Raw genomic sequence first — 17,428 nt, forward strand, 5'->3', positions numbered from 1 at the left:
CGTGCATCTCATCCTCTCTCATTCTAGTATATTCAAATTCTCTACGAAGACTTTGCAATTTTACACTCCTTACCTGCTTATCACCATGAAATTCCTGCTTCAGAATATTCCAGGCTCCATGAGATGATTCTTCATGAGAAATCCTAGGGAAGATCTCTTCAGATACAGCTCCTTGAATCAACCCCAAGGCCTTAGCATCTTTCATCAGGATCTCGGCTAGAGCCATCTTCCCAGCACCACTCGATTCCTCTTTTTCCTTCTGCTTTGCATCAGATTCATCAGCTCCCTTCGAATCTGAGCTTCCTATTCCTTTCTCAACCAATTCCCAAATCCCATGAGATTTGAAAATGGTTTTCATCCTTATGCTCCAGAACTTATAGTTCTCACCATTGAAGATCGGAGCTCGCAGCTCACCACCTCCAGATCCTGCCATGTTAGACACAGATCTCCAAGAAAGCAAGTTCGTCAGAAATCGCAGCTCACTTCCTTCACAGATTCAAACGCCCAGCTAAACAATCGAACCTGACTATGATCTGTTTTCAGGTTTTGGATTATTGATAGATGGAGCTCATGTAGGAAGAGAAAACACAGAGAGAAAACTTTGGAGAAGAAGAAGATGAAAATTGAGTCTGTTATCTCACATTGTCATGCACAAGCTGTGAAGTACAATATAACCGTTAGGAATCGAATATTCCCTTTTACATCATCCAATCTAACCATTGATTAAACTATCCTATGAGATAGCTACACCTGGCACAATTCTACTACAACTAAGAATACATCTCAGCTGTCCATTGGACTGTGATCCAATGGTTCACAATTAAACAACAAACACACTCAGCTAAAAACACTTATACTTTAACAATTCTTGCACGCATTTTTTTATATATAGATTTTGTTTAGTGCTGTCAAACATAGAAGTTGATAATTACAGTTAATTAGCAGCGCTACGTGCAGCAGAATAGATCTTGTTTGGACCTGCAAGGCATGGCATGTCGGGTTTAATTTTGCTCCACATAAGAGGAAGGAAAACAGAAACAGCGCCAAAAAATTATGATAGTAAAAAAGGAAAACTATGCTAATAGCACATATTGTTGCATTCAACTAAGTCAGATTTAATTAAGAAGGGTAGAGATTGTGGAATAAAACGAACATTATATCAGAAAGGAAAAAAAAAAAAAGCCCGTAAATCCCAATAGTTTTACTACTTATTTTAACGGCCACAAGCCCGTGTTTAAAGTTGAGCAAGATTGAACGCATTTAGGGGAACTCAAAAACTGTTATTTTTCTTTCCTTTTTTGTTTTTTGCATACCAAACAGCTTGCGGGCCTATTTGTCTTTCCTTTTTCTTTTTCTTTTCTTGATGAACTGGGGAGCTTGTCGAAGAGGCCCTAAACTATAAAGCAAAGGAGAAAAACCCTAACCCCTGATCACTCAAAAACGGCAAACCCTACCTCGGCGAGCAAAGTCAGCATGCGGGACCTCCCAGCAGAAGTGTTTATGGACATCTTCGCACGCCTCTCACCCAAGGACTTGGTGCGATCCACTTGCGTTTCTAAAGAAGGGAAGGCTACCATCGAAGATCCACAGTTGGCCAAATCGCATCTCCAACGCTCCATCAAAACCAAATCCCATCCTACCATTTTAATTATCTCACCTAACCCGATCGTCAACTGTTTTTCACTCAACTTTTCCGACACCGATACGACGTACGGTAAACGTTTGATAATCGAGCAGCCTTGGCAACATCCTCCTCGGTTAACTTGTGACAAAATCTTCGGCTACTTTAATGGTCTGGTTTGCATGCACGACGGTGCAGGCTTTGGTTTATGGAACCCTTCCATCCAAAAGTTCAAGAGGATCCACTCGTCGCCATTTAGTATGTTCCGGTTTGCAAAGATCCATGGTGGCTTCGGGTATGATTCGGTCAATGTTGACTATAAATTGGTTAGTTTCGTGCACTTGAATACGTTCTGCGCAGTGCACTCATATAGCCTAAAATCTGGTGCATGGAAATCAATTCAAGACTTGCCTCTCAAGGGTCTTGTATTTGACTCACAGGGTGTGTTTTTACAGCGTGCTTTACATTGGTTGACGCTTCAAGAAACAGATGGTGAACGGATGTTAAATATTCTAACCTTCGATCTTGCAAGCGAGGAGTTTTGCAAGTTTCCTCTACCCGTCCATATATTTCCTGCTCCCATATCTGATCAGGTTTGTAGGTGGCCTATTTATTCTTTAGTAGTCGTGGGAGGGTATCTATGTATTTATCTAACGGAGAGTAGATGTAAGGCTTGGATTATGAGAGAATATGGAGTGGTAGAATCTTGGAGTATGCTTTATTCTTTTGATGAGCAGGTTCACAATTGCAAGCCTTTATTGCTTTCAAGTTGTGGTAAAATGGTACTTTTGGAAGAGAACTACAGCCGTCTTGTTTGGTACGATCTACATAATGGGACGCGCAAAATGTTTCAAAGTCCTATGGCTCAATCTTTTTCCACAATTATTTGTGAGGAGAGCATTCATCTTCTTGGAAGTTAGGAGGAGGTACAATGTATGAAGATGTTTTGAAGTCTGGAATTGATCTTCTTTTTTTGCCAAAGTTGGGAATGGGGAGGGGGGGAACTCACACGCACGGATACCATAAGGGCTTGAATCCAAAACCACTTAGAAGTACAACAAAGGCATGAGCCAATCCAGCTAACATCCCATTGATTGGAATTGATCTCTTTGATTTAGGTGTTATATATGTACTTCAATCATATAGACCAAATGACGGTTTCTTTTCGTAAAATGTTGGATGTTGATTATTTTTCTTTTATCCAAGGACCTACTATTTTTCGGTCTTAGTATATATGTTTTTTTTATTTGTTTCTTTTGTCTAAAGACTAAATTCTGTTATTGGCTGCTTGATTTTCCTTTTATATGACCATTTTCTATTCAAATGGTATCCTGTGTAAGTTTTAGCAGGCCGGTGGGTGCGTATCTTTATTGTACTTGGACATAATGACAGATTACAGATAAATATAATAAGCTTATAGATGAGATTATGTGCCGTGCATCTATTAGTGTCATGAATGTTCATCATGTTAGACAAAGTCGCCTTAAAAGTCGGTTTTTTTTTTTTTGTGAGCCAGAATTCATAAGGGTGGTTGCCAGCACACATTATATTTTGTCAACTGTTTTGTGCCTTTTCGGCAGCTATGTACAAAATGCTTCCTTTCCTTCCTTCTCAATATTGCTAAGAATCAGCTGATCATTAATTATTCTTGCAGTTACTGTAACCTGTTGAGAGTTTGCAGAAGATTTACACCCATCTTGAAGAAACCAAATTGTGAATGTTTGTTTAAAATTATACGCATGCAGTATTGAAGAAATTATACCAAGTTCTAGTCTAGCCAAATGCCACACATAACCAGTGGCTACGCAAACTGTGGATTTTGCCCCTTTTTCTAGTAGAGTCCATTCCGGAATGAGAACTGGAGCAGTAGATTGTCAATTCCGGAATGAGAATTGTGTAGTGTAATTACTTACCCTTTGTATAGTCCTATTGTAATTAGGATTTCTTTTCTATTTTAACCCTTATGAGTTTACCACTATGTACATCTTTATAATACCTGCTTATTGAAGAAGAATACATATCATAAAAATTCCAATATAGCAAAAGAGAATTTTTGCTAAATTGAAGACGATCCACTACCACCAAAAAAAAAAAAAAAAAAAATTGACAACGGTCACCATTAATTATTTGGTGACATTTGGTGACTAAAAGCTTTTAATCATCCTAACAAATGTCACCAAATGCCACTAAATAATAGTGATAGAACATGATCCATATGGGCCTCCTTGACTTCACATGATCGAAATGGCCCCAAAGTGAAAAAGCAAAAGAGAAAAACCCTAACCCGATCCAACGCATATAATAATCCTCTTTATCCAACCGTCACAAACGGCAAACCAACATGCCAGACCTCCCGGCAGAACTGTGGATCAACATCCTCGCACGACTCTCAACCAAGGAGTTGGTGCGATTGACGTGCGTTTCTAAAGAATGGAACGACACCATCCAAGATCCACAGTTGGCCATAACGCAATTCCAGCGCTCCATCAAAACCAAATCCCATCCCACAATTTTTATTATCCCATATAGCCCGATCATGTCCTGTTATTTTTCACTCAACTTTTTCGACGACACTAGGTCTGGAAAACTTTTGAGAATCAAGCTGCCGTGGCAACATCCTCCGTTAGTTAGAGACATAATCTTCGGCAACTGTAATGGTCTGGTTTGCATGCGCGATGGTGCATGCTTTCTTTTATGGAACCCGTCCATCCGAAAGTTCAAGAGGATCCCCTCGTCGCCCTTTAGTATACTCTGGTATCAAAACAGCTACGGTGGATTCGGGTATGATTCGGTCAATGATGACTATAAATTGGTGAGTTTCATGGACTGTGGTACGTATTGCTTAGTGCACATGTATAGCCTAAAATCTCGAACGTGGAAAAGAATTCAAGACTTGCCACTCAAAAAATTTGTGGTTCACTCAATGGGTGTGTTCTTGAAGGGTACTTTGCATTGGTTGATGCGTCACGAAACAGACGATGAAACGATGATAATTGGAACCCTTGATCTCGTAAGCGAGGAGTTTTGCCAGTTTACTTTACCCATCCATATGTTTCATGGAGACATATCTGATAAGAATTCTATTAGGTTTAATTTAGTAGTGGTGGAAGGGTATTTATGTATTTATCGAAAGGAGTGTGGAAGTAGGGCTTGGATTATGAGAGAATACGGAGTGGCTGAATCTTGGACTATGCTTTATTCTCTTGATAATAACTGGATTGACGGTTGCAAGCCTTTAATGCTTTCAAGTTGTGGTAAAATGGTTCTTTTGCAGGACTCCCACTACCTTGTTTGGTATGATCTACGGAACGGGAAGCGTAAAACGGTTCGAATTGATGGTATGATATTGTTTGGTTTCCATGATGATATGCCTAAATGTTTTGACGCAATTATTTCTGTGGGGAGCATTCATCATCTTCAAAGTTAGGAGGAGGTACAGTGTTTGGAGTTGTTTTGATGTTCTCTAATATAATACGCTTATGACTTCTGTGCTGCAGTTTTCTGCATCTAATAGTCATGACTGTTTAAGGATCGGTTATATTCATCAAGTTAGACAAAGTCTACTTAAAATTAGGTTTTTATTTGCCAGGATTCATGGGTGGTTGGCAGTGTACATTATATATCGAAATACACGCATCAAGCTAAACATTTTGAGACTTAATTGGATATTAAATTCAAATTATGCTTCGAGGTGTTCTATTTTCTCTGTGCATGCACCTGAAGGAATTGATGAAAAAAATTTCCAAATGAGGAAAATCCGGTTAAGAAAAAAGAATACCACCGCACCTCAAATAAAACATACAAAACTCTACTCTAAAATTCTATCCTTGTCTAAAAGTAAGCTCAACCAAGGGGGAGCATTGTCTGTCCAGAAGAAGCGTGACCTCTCCCTCAACCCACGTTGGGCAAGGGCATGCGCCACCCCCATTGCCTTTTCGATGTTAATAAAACACCTCAACCAAATCTCTATCAACCAGCAATCTGTTTGTGCATCTTCTGCCATATATTTTCCATGGGGTCTCTTAATAATGGTTCAAAATCAATTCCTTTCATGCACTGCTTATTAATTTTGTTGCGTATCTCAAGGACTTGTAAATTGAAATTTGGGGAAAATGCCTAGAATTTGTATCCTCATCTGCTGATTAATCCTACAAAGTTTGATTGCGTATGGTGTGAGGGTTGGTCATCTGAATGGGTTATGCTATCAAAGTAATAAGTTGGCTAAATATTTGTTGGTCAAAAGGTCCTTTTTAACACAAAGAATTGAAACATGGGATGTGATGGATCACAAGAGAAGAGCTGCCAACAAGTATAATTTGTCATAATGGGCTAAACTTTCAACAGGTTCTTTTATTAGTTACCAAAAGAAAACAAGAATCAGAAAATTTCACAAAATTAAACAGAAAAGCAAGCTACAAATAGGGGCTTTTGAAAGATATACACGAGAAAATTTGTATTTTTTTGACCTTGTTCCCAATTTTTCTGTCTCATGAAAAATCAAAATCAATTGATATTCTATACTCAAAGTTTTGCTAACAAAAACCTAGAGCTCATTCCTATTCGTTCCAATAATTTTAGCTTATGTACACTAGACCCATCAAATCCCAATAATAAGCACAGATGGGGATTCTTGCATAGGATCCCAATATTGTACCCAAAATTTTGGCCAAAAAAATAGAAAGACTGATGACATTTAATGAAGTGGTAAGAAAATCAACTTTGTGTATGGGATTGAGACGAAAAAAAATTTATGTATCGAACTCTAAAAGTCGGTAACCCTTACCATGGTAAATTGAAAATTACCCAAAAAAATATTGTAAGGAAGAAAGAATGAAAGAGAATGAGAAAGAGAAAGAGTAGAGATGTAGGCAAGGAAGCTTATATACCAAATGTGGTGAACTTGTATTTTATGGTCTCAACTCAGCCAGTGTTATAGCTACAATAGGAATCATAGGATGAACACAATGCGTGTGAAAAAATGAAAGCAGGTTTCGTTCTTGTGTGTCCTTTCCTCAGGTAAAGAGACGGTGAAGAAAGCATGGGGTGAATTAGAGGGAGGAAGAGGGTAATTTTCTTGAACAGAAAGTAACACAAAAATGATCAACATTACCGTAGTATTAGTAATCACAATTACTGCTCTATTTTTGTCCATCTATTTTTTCTTTTTCCTTTTCTTTTTGGGTATAGGCACTTAAAAAGTACAACTTTGCAATTTATGGGGCTGGAAAAGATGATTTTGCTCTAATTTATTTATTTATTTATTTTGAGATTTTTTTTTTTTTTTTTTTTTTTTTTTTTTTTTTTTTGTTGCCAGAATTTGAAATGTATTTTTACGCAAACAAGAACGATGGCTTCTCCAGCAAAAAAAAAATAAATTAAACGATGGCTCCTGGAAAATTATGGGGGACTCTTGAAGAATGCTTAATTAATATTCTGCCTCTTGAATGGAGCCACCGGTTATTAACAAGGGAGATTCACTATTATACCCAATATGGGGGCCCAAATTATAAAAATACCCTATATAAAATGGACTTTAGAAACACACCCAAAGCCCATTTACAATATAACAAAAAAGCTTTTAACTTCTTATAAATTACAAAACTGCCATCAATTTCTTAAAACAAGCCCAACCCCAAAATCTCATAAAAATACCAAAAGCACTCAATAGGGCATCAAAGTAATTTAATAATCAATATTAAATTCAATAAGGCTAGCTATCATTTTTTGGGTTTTTTTGGGTTTGTTTATAGGAATTCAATTGTGTAGGGTTTATTTATAATATTAGTGCTAGAAATGGGTATATCACTAAATATCTCTATTAACAAGTGCTTTTTAATTGTTAAAACAAAAAAAACAAATGTTATTAGGACAAACTATATAAAGCTCTCCAACTTATAGGGTCATTTACAAGTTCATATCCGATTTTAGGGACATTTACCAATACATAATCAACGTCACGAAAACCCTACAATAATCAGAGCCGATCCTGGCCCAGGGCCATAGCCCCAAGGCCCAAAACTGTGGGGGCACAAAAATATGGTTTTTTAGCCTATATATTTACATTTTTTTTAATATAAAAAAAAAATCCAAAACCGTTAGTGTCCTAGAAGGAAGTAGATGTAATCATTAATCATGGCAGCACCAAATCTCTTTGAGATTCTCTAGGAAACTAAATATAAATTATATAATATAATATTTCAAAGAACAAAAATTAATGAAACTAAACATATGGAAACAAAGAGTTCTAAAAAAAAAAACAAAAAAAACCAAACAAATGTTCTTATCTTAGACAAAAAAAAAAAAGACCTGGTAGTAGCAGCAACACACATTGGAAAGCTTTAGCAATTTGAAGGTCTTTTCTTTGTGTCATTCTTTTTTATAAATAGATGTATAATAGGAATTTTGTAAGAGACATCTTTGTTAACTTATTTTTCTTTTTATTTGATTTAGCAAAAAATTCAACAGAGATTCTTATTCTTCACAATTGGAAATTTGAAGTTTCGAGTTGAAGAAAAAAAAGCCTCAAAATCCAAACTTTATTATCCTTTGTTCATTAGTTTTATTGTTATTGTTCGTGTTTTTATAATAAAAAATAAAAATTGTTACCTAATAAAAATAATTTGTTGATAAAAAAAAAATTTGTAATTTTAGTTTTTAATTTTTCTAAAAGGGCACTCTCTAGAAATTTGCCCGAGCCTTAGAAAACCCAGGACCGGCTCTGCCTACAATTTGCCCCTTCCATTAGCCAAACCATTTGTGAGTCTGTTAAATGCTGATGTGGCGAATGTGGGTTTCATTTTTTTAATGACGTGGACTTACATGTGGACACATAAATAAATAAAAAATTATGTACATGTTAAAAATAATTTTTAAATAGTATTATAATCATAAAAAAATGAAAAAAAAAAATCTCATCTCTCTTCTCCTACACAGCCAACCCTCTCTATCCCGACCCAACCCCACCTCTCAACCATCCTACTCCCGTCGCCGACCCCCAAACCCAATTCTCTTTCTCTCTCCTTCTCATGAGATTCCAATACCTCAATATTAAACCACCATCGCACAATCAACTTTGCCTAGAAAAAGAATAATATGCTCCTTCAAATATTCTTTTCCTGCAGAATTTTCATAACCTCCTTCAAATGTATCATATGCTCCTCACTGGTTTTACTGGTTTTACTGTAAATCAGAATGTCATCAAAACAAACTACAACAAATGAACCAAAAAAGGGACGCATAACCTAATTCATAAGCCTCATAAATGTGCTCAGTGCATTTGACAACCCAAATGACATCACCAACCATTCGTACAATCTATCCTTACTTTTAAATGTTATTTTCCACTCATCTCCAGGTTTGGTCCAAATCTGGTGGTAACCACTCCTCAAATCAATTTTGGAAAACACTTTAGAGCCCTCCACAACATCATTCATGTCCTTCAAGAGTGGAATTCGAAATCTGTACTTGATGGTGATTTTGTTGATTGTACGACTATCAACGCACATGTGCCATGTACTATCACATACCCATACTTTCTCAAATAAACCCTTCTGCAACAAATCTTCAATCTTCTCTATGAGAATCTCTTTCTCCTTCAGGCTCATACGATAGTGGGGCATATTGGGAAAACTAGCTCCTGGCACCAAATCAATTTGATATTGCATGTCTCTCATGGGTGGTAGCTCATTAGGTAAATAATCTAGAATCAACTCCTAAAAATCTATTAAAATTTTCTTTACCTCTCTAGGACAATACACACCCTCTGGCAAGGCAATCAATAACCCCTTTACATACATGTGGTATAAGACACCAACTTCTTTAATATCTTTCTCAAAATCTTTCTCGATGTTCGACATCACTAGAAAACTCGAGTTCTTTGGCTTCTGCAATTTTCCACAACCACTAACATGAGCCATAGCGATCTTGTGGGAACCCCAATTGAAGAAGTACACATTATCATGTCTTTTTTATGTAGCATTTGTATCATACTGCTAAAAACGCCCTAGTAATACATGGCTAGCATCCATATCGATCACATCACACGAAACTTCTTGTTTGTAATGCTTGCCAATAGAGATGGGAACCTTGCACACTTTTGTCTTCTGAACTACTGGTCATTTCTTCACCCACCTCGATGCATACGGAGCCTCATGATTCTGTGTTGAGAGCTGTAAATAATCGACCAATTTCTTGGACACTAAATTCTCACAACTGCCACTATCCACGATCACACTGCACACTCTATTGTCAATGGTGCAAAGTGAACGAAAAATCCTATTGTATTGCCTCGCCTCCTGTTCTGGTGATAGGAAGACTCCATGCGGCATTAAATTGACCATCTAATCACCATCCTCATTTTTCTTCTCTGTTGTTTTTGCTGCTGTTTATGTTTTCTTTCATTCTTTGACATCTTTGGATGAACCAAATCACAATCAAGGTCTAAAATATCGATGGTATTGGAAATATCGGTAGTCCAAAAACACAGAAATTTTGATGGAAATATCTGGATATTATCGATATTGATAAAAATTGAATAAAAACCACTAAAATTGTAAGAAAAACTTGGAAATTTTTATTGAAACTTTGGAGGATGTTTATTTAGTCAATTATCTATTAGTTTATCACCAAATAAAAAATAAAAAAAATAAATAAATAAATAATTAGAAGAAAATTCATTGCATGATGGATTTAACTGATTTAAGTTGATTATATAACGAGCTGACAAACATTGTGAGTGTAGAAAATATGTAGTAATTAATGAAAGAAGATTAAACACACCATAATCACGTATATATAATGATTTAGTACAATATTTTACACTTTATACATTGCATGATAAGATATATGAGTGACTATGAGGTTCAAAATTTTCAGTATCTTCATCATCTTTATGTATAGAGTATGTGTATTGTGAGTAGTCATCAAATGATAAATCTCCAAAATAGTTTCTCATGAAATTGTTAACATGCCACCCATATAGATCCGAGATTGGTTGACGTTGTCCATAAGCAAAATCATTTGAAGATTAGGTCTCGGATTCTTTCCATGAACCGCTCAATTCCATCCTAAAAAGGTCAAAGACTCACATTCTCGTGAAAATCTAATTCTTGCAAAAATAGTTCAAAACAAAATAATATAAATATACATATTTTGGCATATTATCACAAAAAACATAAGCAACATGGTGGTTAAGGTGTTGGAGGAGTGAAATGGCAAGGGTTTGAATCCCCTTTGCATGCGTGTTTTATGTTTTTTTTTTTTTTTCCATTACATCGATATTTCGTCGATATTATCAATAGTTTAGACTATGATCACAACAATACCAATACATAATATATATTGTACAATTATGACATAAATGTATAATGTTATGATGCTCCCTTTAATCAAGCAATCATGCTTTTACAAAGAAAAAAAAAAAAGGGAGATTCACTATTATACCCAATATGGGGGCCCAAATTATAAAAATACCCTATATAAAATGGACTTTAGAAACACACCCAAAGCCCATTTACAACATCACAAAAAAGCTTTTAACTTCTTATAAATTACAAAACTGCCATCAATTTCTTAAAACAAGCCCAACCCCAAAATCTCATAAAAATACCCAAAGCACTCAATAGGGCATCAAAGTAATTTAATAATCAATATTAAATTCAATAAGGCTAGCTATCATTTTTTGGGTTTTTTTTGGGTTTGTTTATAGGAATTCAATTGTGTAGGGTTTATTTATAATATTAGTGCTAGAAATGGGTATATCACTAAATATCTCAAAAAAAAAATTCAAGCAAGCAAGCATGCGCTTCAGGTTTCTTCTTCATACTTATGCAAAGATATGCCTGCTTTATTGTTTTTTTTTTTTCCATTACATCAATATTTTCGATATTATAGCGATATTTTGACAAAATATTGTTGAAATATGAGCGAAATTATTGATATCGATATTTCCAATATCATCGATATTTACACGATATGTGTATGGATACTTTCTGAAATATCCGTAACTCGAAAAAACGATAATATCCTCGATATTTCGTTGATATTATCGATATTTTATACTATTATCACAACAATACCAATACACAATATATATTGTACAATTATGACATAATTGTATAATGTTATGATGCTCCATTTAATCAAGCAATCATGCTTTTACAGAGAAAAAAAAATATTCAAGCAAGCAAGCATGCGCTTCAGTTTTCTTTTTCATACTTGTGCAAAGATATGCTTCTCAGCTCACTGCACTTCCACTTGACACTTATCGTAATGATTAACTGCTCGTCTCGCAGTGACCATCACTTGAATTCTCCAATATTGAGTTATTTACACCGAGGGATGGAAAAAATATGGGTTGAGGTGTCATCCAATGTACTCTTCATAGCAGAGTCAGAGTCACGATAAAGGTCAAATATGTAAGCCATTCCTTCCTTGGCAGATTTCAAAAAAGGATGCCTTTTTAAGTTTTGCAACATAGGTAGAATACCTGAGAGATGAGATAAAACTTAAAAACTAAATTATTAAAATCAAAACTTGAAATAAAAAATTAATTATAAAACTAAACAACTTACGAATGGTGTGAGGCTGCGTCAAAGTAATCATAAAAGCTAAGCCATTCTACCTAATTACCATTTGTCGGTTCAATTAAATCCTGTAACACATTTCGAAAGTCCTTGAAATCCTGCTTCTTGAAGGAATCCTGCATGGGTGGTTCCATATCCAACCTATTCTGAATATTCAATATCTTCAGCTTTCATTACAAAATACATACAAATCCTTATGTGCCAAGCTGCCATGATAGAGATTATGATCATGAATATTATTAATGGTATCCAACAGTTGACTATTCATAAAACAATAAAATTCATCAATCAAACACAAAAATTAAACGATATTTAAACTCACCTAATGGAATCTCGCCAGTAGGTGCTCAAACAACTTTGATTAACATTAAAAACCACCTTCTGATCATCGGTAATACTCTTACTTTTCACAGCATCAAAACATTTCGATAGTCAAGTGTCATGCTTGTGATAACACAAAGCCCAAAATCCGGATTGCAACATACCCTCAATGGCAGAACTGTAACACCCCGACTCCAAATTAAACCCCTTATTTAAATTATTTAAGGGAAATTACAAATTTACCCTTGAGATAGGGGTATTTTGGTCATTTTCTTACCCGGAGGGAGTTTGGGGCAGTGACTGGTATTTTTGGATAGGTCGTACTGAGATGAGTTCGTAGACAAGTGGTGGGCTCGAATCGGAGTTGTAACGAGAGAGATATGGTCAAAAGAAACCCAGTGGCACAATAGTAATTATTTCGAAATGGAATTTTTATAAAAATCAGATTTCTCTCTCTCTCCCTCTCCCCGATGGTCTCTCTCTCTCTCTCCTCGAATCTCCGGCCACCGGCCGCTGCTGCGGACGGGACTGGTGCCAAAAGGACCGGCTCGGTCTCAGCGTCACGACCCTGCCCTACCCCGACATCGGCCGCCACTCCAGCAGCCGGAAAAAGGCGAGTTTTGCCCGATTTTCGCTCGAACTTCGCCGACTCCGATCTCCCTCCTCCGGCAGCCATTTTTGGCAATCAAGGTATGGAAATTCATCCATTCTTCATAATCTAGCTGCCTATTGGGTAGGATTGGATCGATTATTAGCGTAGGTAATACGATTTACGAATTGAAATTCGACCGATTTTGGGATAGCGATTCCGGCCACTTCCGGTAAGTTTTTGGGGTAGGTCCAAGAACAAAAGTGGCTCCAAATAGGGTGTTATACCTAGGGTAGAAGTTTGGAGCGGTGGTTTTGAGATTTTCTGGCGATGCGTAACTTTGGGCACCCAGCGCTGCAGGCGCTTGTGGCGGCATGTGGGCGAGGGTAGTGAAGTTACACTGTGTCTCAATGAGATCCTTAGATTGTCACGAGTGCGTAGGATTTCGCGGATCTCAATTCGGACGTCGTTTGACTATCGAACGGATATCGCCTGTTGCGCGTTATTCGGGTTCGATAGGTTAGGACCGTTGGATGTCTCAAATTTAATAAATGTTAATCTAGGTATTTCTAGGATCGTATAGGAATTCACGAATCGTGAATCGGAGCCCCGGATGTTCCGATTAATAATTTAAAGTTTATGTTTTATATTAACCGTCAGATCGTGCCATCGTGAGCGATCTGACTGTCCAATCTGGACCAAACTTACAGGACGAGTGTCCTATACCTCGTAGAACCCATGGGAACTTTCGGATCAAAATTTGGAGGTCGTGGGCCCCGTGGACCCGTTTGACCAGGATTAGAGTAGTTTGACCATTAGTTGACCGTGAGTCTCCCGGAGTAATCTCACATTCCCAGGGGGATTATCGGGTGTTAGACTATTGTTGAGGTTTACACAACATTAGAATTAATATATATTTATATATGTTTGTAAAGGTATAAAAAGAGTCTAGAATGTCAATTTGAAGTGCTATACGCACTACCTTAGGCACCTCCCCGGATTTTGGTTACACTACAAGTACCACCCTGTGAAAGTTAGGCCTCATACGTGGCTTTGGTTGTACCGGCGTATGGGGAGATCTTGTGATAGTATGGTGAGGTCGCACGTGGCGTAGGTTATCCGGCGTGTCGACAGACCCCATACGTGGAGTTGGTTGTACCGGCGTATGGGGAGATCTTGTGATAGTATGGTGAGGTCGCACATGGCGTAGGTTATCCGGCATGTCGACAGACCCCATACGTTGGTTGTACCGGCGTATGGGGAGACATTATGATATGATGTTCAAGTCTCGCATGGCGTAGGTTTTTCGGCGTTGAGACAGACCCCATACGTGGCGTTGGTTGTACCGGCGTATGGGGAGATATGTGATATTATGTTGAGGTCGTAATTGGCGCAGGTTATCCGGCGTGTCGACAGACCCCATACGTGGTGTTGGTTGTACCGGCGTATGGGGAGATATTGTGATATGATTTTCAGGTCTCGCGTGGCGTAGGTTATCCGGCGTTGAGACAGGCCCCATACATGGCGTTGGTTATACCGGCGTATGGGGAGATATTGTGATAGTATGGTATGGTCGCACGTGGCGTAGGTTATTCGGCGTGTTGATAGGCCACATACGTGACGTTGGTTGTACCGGCGTGTGGGGAGATATTGTGATAGTATGGTATAGTTACACGTGGCGTAGGTTATCCGGCGTGTTGACAGGCTCCATACGTGGCGTTGGTAGTACCGGTGTATGAGGAGATTATGTGAAATACAAAGAAATGAAATAAGGTATTGCCTATGTGTGGAATTGGGTTTTATGGAAGGGTACGTAGGCAGCCTATGTGTGGAATTGGGTTTTATGGAAGGGTACGTAGGCAGCCTAAGATTATTAGGTGCAGCCGCGGACATAGATGTGATTGTGTTAGGAGGTTAAAACCTCGTATGTTGAAATTAAAAAAGTTAGATGATGTATGTTGAAATTTAGTAGTCGTAATTTATATTTGAATTTATCGTTTGCCTTGTTTAAGGTATGAATTGATTTGCTAGCATGCTTGGTAGTTGAGAATCATTGGAAGGCCGAAGGCCGTTTATATGAATTGCATGAAATTATATTGTGCATGCTGCCAGTTGTAGTTATTAAATGTGTTTTTATGCATGTTGTAATTTTGGGAAATGTTCAATTTACAGGGGAGACTTTGCCGAAAATTCGGCAGAAAGTCTCGTACTCTTATTCCATTTTGGGAAAAAGGGTATAACTTTAGAAGTGGGCCCGGCATCAGGGTGATGTCGGGAATTTCCACAGGATTTGCCTCGGATTTTGGGAAATTCGGGGCTGGTCCTTTCAATAAAGATTCAATACATCCCCAAAATCCTGCTTACAAAAGGGAAAGGTAAATGGAGATAAAATGTTTGTATCTGGCACTCAAAATAACAAGGAGTAGAGGAATTACCTCATACCATAGGTGGCTGCAAGCATCCAACAACCATCACTTCCTCATGTAATTTCTCATATCTTCTCATCCTTGAAATCTATCATCTCCCTTGTACCATAACCTCATCACCATTATTCTTGTCAAGCAAACTTAAGATTCTTGTTTTATGGAGATAGATGCTTCAACACCTTGGACTTGCATCATTGCTCTCATTTTCTTTAAAGAAACTCCAGCAAAGTAGAAAAGGATGCATAAGTAGCAAGCAAACTCATTAATCAAGCATTTGACAATTTCACATGGCATAATACCAATTCACATAGCATATACTATATCCACACTTCAAGCTCATAAAGAAATGAATGATGTAAATACTCAATGCTAAAATATTCCAAGCAAAACTTATACACAAGCTTTCCAAGCATTCTAGCTGCATCCCACTTTTGGAAAATCACTAGAAATCAAGTGTACAACCAACAAATATCAAACATTCTAGATTAGAACTAGAAATATCTTCATGTTCCCAAAATTTCGTTGCACTGTAAGGAAGCATGTCAAACAGATTTCCAAAAACAGGCAATACAGCAGAAAACTGCACCATTCCACCAACTTAAATCTTACTTTGAAATTGCACCAAAAATTAAATTTAGCTTCAAATGACCCAAGACTAGTTCCAACATAACCATTGAGATGTCTAATTTCATGTGTCAAAATATCCAGTTCAGATTATATATAAAAAAAAATATTTCAAAAGCAAAGAACACAGCCCACAAGCTACCTTGAAATATTTTCACAAACACTTGGTACGCCTTACGTAAGTGAGCTTGTATGAGTTTTGTTCATCACCATGCTTTTCCTTAAATTAAAAGATCAACCTCAGTAGTAGTCAGTACCTAACTCATAAATTCTGAGAGTACAAAGTAATTCAAGCTTCAAACATAGAAAACAAACATGCAGCAAAGGCATCAACATAAATTCATGAACTTACTTTAGAAAAATGAAGGCAGAGAACACTACAATGGTTGGATGATTCTCACTTTTGGATATGTTATAAACAACACAATTTTGAGCAACTTTCATGAAGGAATAACAAGAATTTGAGCATCAGAAATTAAAAACAAGTGTAGAAATCAAATCTACAAAAACTCACCAGCCATGGATGAGCACATAAGTTACAGACCAAGTTTGAGGCACTAAAAAAATTCACAAAAAAAAAAAAATCTCGAATTTTTACAAGATAGTGCTCGAGCAGATGAACAACTTTCATGAATGAAGTTTTCTTATTTGAGCTTCTAAAATATGATTTTTGTATTGATGAACAGTACCCTAGCGTTCAGACTGTGAAGATGAAGAGAGAAGAAGAAGAAGAAGAAGAAACGGGCACGGGCTGAAGAAAGAAGGAAAAAAAAAAAAACCAAAGGGGGTCACCCCATTCAAAAGAAGAAAAAAAAAAATCTAATTTTTCTACCAAACCAGTCAAGCAAAATCACACAGTGCAAAAGATAAATGAATTCTTCAAGGAGGCAACACACCCAACTCTCTTATGCTTTCTCAAGCTTGTCTCTCCTTCAATATATACAAGCATTTGTGAATATTTCCACACCGAATATATACATGCAAAAAAATATATATCAGTCAAACAAATTTATGTCATGCAAAAGAAAAAAGACGTTATTTTATGAACAAGTCAAAAGCAAAATATATTCTCTGCTCAACGAATAATGCCAACTAGCAAAATATATTCTCTGCTCAACGAATAATGCCAACTAGACTTACTAGAATAGCTATAAATTCAAGCAAAATCAATGACATAATCATAAATCAAGGAAACTCTATGGCATATAATTGTGTAAATTCAAGCAAAAGTAATGGCATAATCGTTAATTCAAGCAAAATCAAT

At 36.9% G+C, this 17,428-nt stretch overlaps 2 protein-coding genes across 2 annotated transcripts in view; one reads left to right on the plus strand and one right to left on the minus strand.

The window, feature by feature from the left end:
• The window catches only part of LOC117621645, a 940-nt gene extending 507 nt beyond the window's left edge, over positions 1–433 (minus strand). Inside the window, exon 1 of the mRNA XM_034352208.1 lies at positions 74–433. Coding sequence (XP_034208099.1) covers positions 74–433 — 360 coding nt within the window. The remainder of the gene's footprint in view (positions 1–73) is intronic.
• A 1,040-nt stretch (positions 434–1,473) lies between these two features.
• Positions 1,474–2,541, plus strand: LOC117621646 (putative F-box protein At3g16210). Its single transcript, XM_034352209.1, has 2 exons — positions 1,474–2,214; positions 2,359–2,541. Exons 1-2 carry the CDS (start codon positions 1,474–1,476, stop codon positions 2,539–2,541), a joined length of 924 nt encoding a protein of 307 aa, XP_034208100.1.
• The last annotated feature ends 14,887 nt before the right edge of the window (positions 2,542–17,428 follow it).

This window comes from Prunus dulcis, chromosome 3 (assembly GCF_902201215.1).
Source record: "Prunus dulcis chromosome 3, ALMONDv2, whole genome shotgun sequence".
Classification (NCBI taxonomy): domain Eukaryota; kingdom Viridiplantae; phylum Streptophyta; class Magnoliopsida; order Rosales; family Rosaceae; genus Prunus; species Prunus dulcis.